The sequence below is a fragment of the Oryza brachyantha genome, chromosome 4, assembly GCF_000231095.2.
Source record: "Oryza brachyantha chromosome 4, ObraRS2, whole genome shotgun sequence".
NCBI lineage: Eukaryota > Viridiplantae > Streptophyta > Magnoliopsida > Poales > Poaceae > Oryza > Oryza brachyantha.
The window spans coordinates 9,539,876-9,542,863 of NC_023166.2; the positions used below are offsets into that span (position 1 = coordinate 9,539,876).

General features: G+C 53.6%; 1 protein-coding gene across 1 annotated transcript; it reads right to left on the reverse strand.

The window, feature by feature from the left end:
- Positions 1 to 1,153: 1,153 nt before the first annotated feature.
- LOC102703210 (desiccation-related protein PCC13-62-like) lies at positions 1,154 to 2,721 on the reverse strand. Its single transcript, XM_015836231.2, has 3 exons — positions 2,252 to 2,721; positions 1,897 to 2,125; positions 1,154 to 1,726 (listed from the first exon to the last, which is right to left on the reverse strand). Exons 1-3 carry the CDS (start codon positions 2,635 to 2,637, stop codon positions 1,355 to 1,357), a joined length of 987 nt encoding a protein of 328 aa, XP_015691717.2. The 5' UTR covers positions 2,638 to 2,721; the 3' UTR covers positions 1,154 to 1,354.
- Positions 2,722 to 2,988: the final 267 nt, after the last annotated feature.

Consider the following 2,988-nt stretch of genomic DNA (forward strand, 5'->3'; position numbering starts at 1 on the left):
TTGTAAACGGTTTGAGCCTTTCTCTACGCACTACGCAGGACTTGTTTAGTACAGTGCTACTGCAGGTGTATAGACGGGCCCTATCAGAAGAGCTTGTCAATCTGCCTGCAGCAATGCGGCCCATTTAGTACGGATGACACACGGCCTACGTGCGGCCAGTTTTGGCTGGGCCCGAACAGTGCCGTGGATCGTGAGTAGAACTATTCCGGTGCGGTCCGTCGAAGTAGCAAGCCAGACACATAGTTGGGCCGAGAGCCCGACAGCAGCCCAATTTGCGCTTTGTGGCTTTCTTTCGTCTCCGTGGGAGAAAAGTCCACATTACCTCAAATTTGTTTACGTCCCTCTCAACCGTAAAACCCGATATAGAGTATCCTTTTAACTATCAATACATGTGCAAAATAAGTCCCTAAACAATACTATTGATTGTGATTTTGTACGACGTGGTACCTATGTAGCTCATGTGACTTAGCTTGATGTTGCGTTAACATGACACGTGACAACGAAAGTAAAAGGATAAAAATAAAACAAGTATTTTAACACGTTTCCCATAATATTTTAATCTTTTTAGATCACTTTTGTATGGAGCCCTATATTTGTTTTAGTGTTAAAAAACATCCCTTCAACGCCTAAGGCCGTGTTTGTTTGTGGTTGTTGGTGGCTTAGTTAACCGGCGTGAAAAAATGTAGCTCAATTAATATAGATTAATTAATTATTAGCTATAAAATTTTAAAAATAAATTAATATAATTTTTAAATTAATTTTTTATAAAACTTTTTTTAAAAAATATACCATTTAGCAGTTTAAAAAATATGGTTTGCGAAAAAAGTAAATATGAGTTATTTAGCTAAGTCAAACAAACCACACAAGTTCCAATTCAGGCAAAACTGCTATCAATACTGTCTGAGAATTATGTTTGTACTTATATCACTGGTATAGTGGTATCGATAGATACGGATATCTAATTTTGCGGTTGATGAATGTACGGAAATTTAACCGATATTCGTGGGATGTAAAGTGAACTTCTTTTCCTTTCTCCGTGATGTTGATCAAAGATACCAGCACAGCGTGTTTGTCTCCGACCGGAACGGCATTGAAGAACATTAGGCTCAACGTCAGAAATGCCCAAAAGAACTTCGCCTAAATTAAATTTCTCTGCAAATATCCCTTGATTTATTGATATTAGCATCCAGTATGCATGCATACACTGTCCAAATTGATTCATGCCCAAGGTCTGAAACAAAACATTTTTCCCACTGACACACATGTAAGGTGTAAGTATATAGTCTACAGCTTGCAAGAACAGCAATTATATATGTTCCGATTCATCTAAAGTCCCTTTCTTTGATCGGCTTGGCTAAGCGATGTAGGCTCTGGCGATGCGGCCGTCGGCGCCCTGGGGGAAGAACCCGCCGGCCTTGGCGGGGTCGCCGGAGCCGTACACGACGCCGAGGATCTCCTCGGGGGTGCGGTCGTACGCGAGCGAGAAGCGGTCGCCGGCGATGATGTTGCCGACGGTCTGGCCCTCGGGCCCCTGCCCCGGCGCCACCACCAGCCCCTCGTCCTTGATGCCCTTCCTCCCCAGCGCGTTCCGCAGCTCGGAGATGTGCGCCGTCAGCTCCGCCACCCCGACGCCGTAGCTCGCCACCCGCGACAGCCCGCGCTCGTACAGCAGCGCCCTGATCACCGCGTCCTGCGCCGACTCCACGCCCAGCAGCCCCGCCACCAGCTGCATGCATGCAACATCCATCGTCGTCGTCACAGAATGCACGCACATACGTTCCGATTCATCAGCTGCGCGCATGCCGTGCGCGTGCTCGACCGATCGATGGTGGCAGAGTGGTCATGCGCGCCGGCACGCGCGGTGTCGTCGGTGCGTGTAGTGCAGTGTCGCCGTACCTTCCTGGCCTGAGGTGTGAGGAGCTTGGGGTTGGCACCGACGTAGCCGGTGAGGCCGACGTAGGGGATGATGTAGGAGGCGAGGAGGAAGTTGAGGCTGTTCTCGTAGGGATTGAAGGGCGGGTCCAGCGTCGTCGTGTTCATCGCCTGCGCCACGATCTTGCCGAAGTTCGCCGCGCTGATGTCCAGCAGCGGCCGCGGGAACCCCCTCACGTTCTGCTTGATCGCCCTGGTCGACCACACGCAAAATCAATTAGAACGCGTGTGCAGTGCAACCTCTGTGTCGCTCTGGTTAATTCGATCCAGCTACGTACGTATACGTGCCTCGCTCTCAGCTGTTTCAATTTTATATTACCTGAGGTGGCCGACTTCTTGGTAGCAGAACTGGGTGGCGATGTCGCGGACGAACGGGGTGAGTGCGGCGGTCTGGCCGCCGATGGGGGCAGGCCCGCCGCCGGCGAGGTTGGCGTCGATGCCGTCGAGGCCGTAGCCCAGCGCCGACCAGCAGAAGAACTCCGCCTCCAGGTACTCGAGGTTCAGCGGGAACTCCAGCAGGTCCACGTCCGACTGCGGCAGCAGCGCGGCGCCGCCCCCGCTGCCGGTGCCGCCGCCGTAGAACCCCCTGCTCCGCGCCCACTCGTTGTCCATGTCCTGCGCCCGCGCGACGGCGCCGCCACCGCACAGCGCGGCGGCCAGCGCCACGGCCGCGGCGAAGAAGGCGAGCGTGTACGGTGGAACCATCGCTAGATCGAGCCGCGACTAGTGATTCGCTCGCGCACACGGCACGATCGACGGTGACACGAAATGATCGATCGATCGATTGGTCGGTCGGTCCGGTGAACTCTCGCCGTCGGGATGGGGGTGCAGTTATATAGGCGGTCCGGGTGCGTCACGTGGGGTGGGGGAGGCTGCGGACACGTGGTGGGTGACGTGGATGGTTGAAGGGGGGTAGGGGGGGGGGGGGCGCGCCAAGGGTGTGCGCTTGCATATGGCGTCCGGGCCGGAGAAGGTCGGAAGAACGTGTCGTGTTTGTTTACACGGCTCCTCCCCTCTCTTTTCCTCGTCTGAGAGTTTGAGCTCGGTTGCCGTGAG

Excerpts from the sequence above, each read along its gene's own strand:
- LOC102703210 (XM_015836231.2), bottom strand. The coding sequence starts at position 2,637 with ATGGTTCCACCGTACACGCTCGCCTTCTTCGCCGCGGCCGTGGCGCTG. Across the intron at positions 2,126-2,251 it reads CAAGAAGTCGGCCACCTCAG|GGCGATCAAGCAGAACGTGA; the intron begins GTAATATAAAAT and ends GTGGTCGACCAG. Across the intron at positions 1,727-1,896 it reads TCACACCTCAGGCCAGGAAG|CTGGTGGCGGGGCTGCTGGG; the intron begins GTACGGCGACAC and ends GCATGCATGCAG.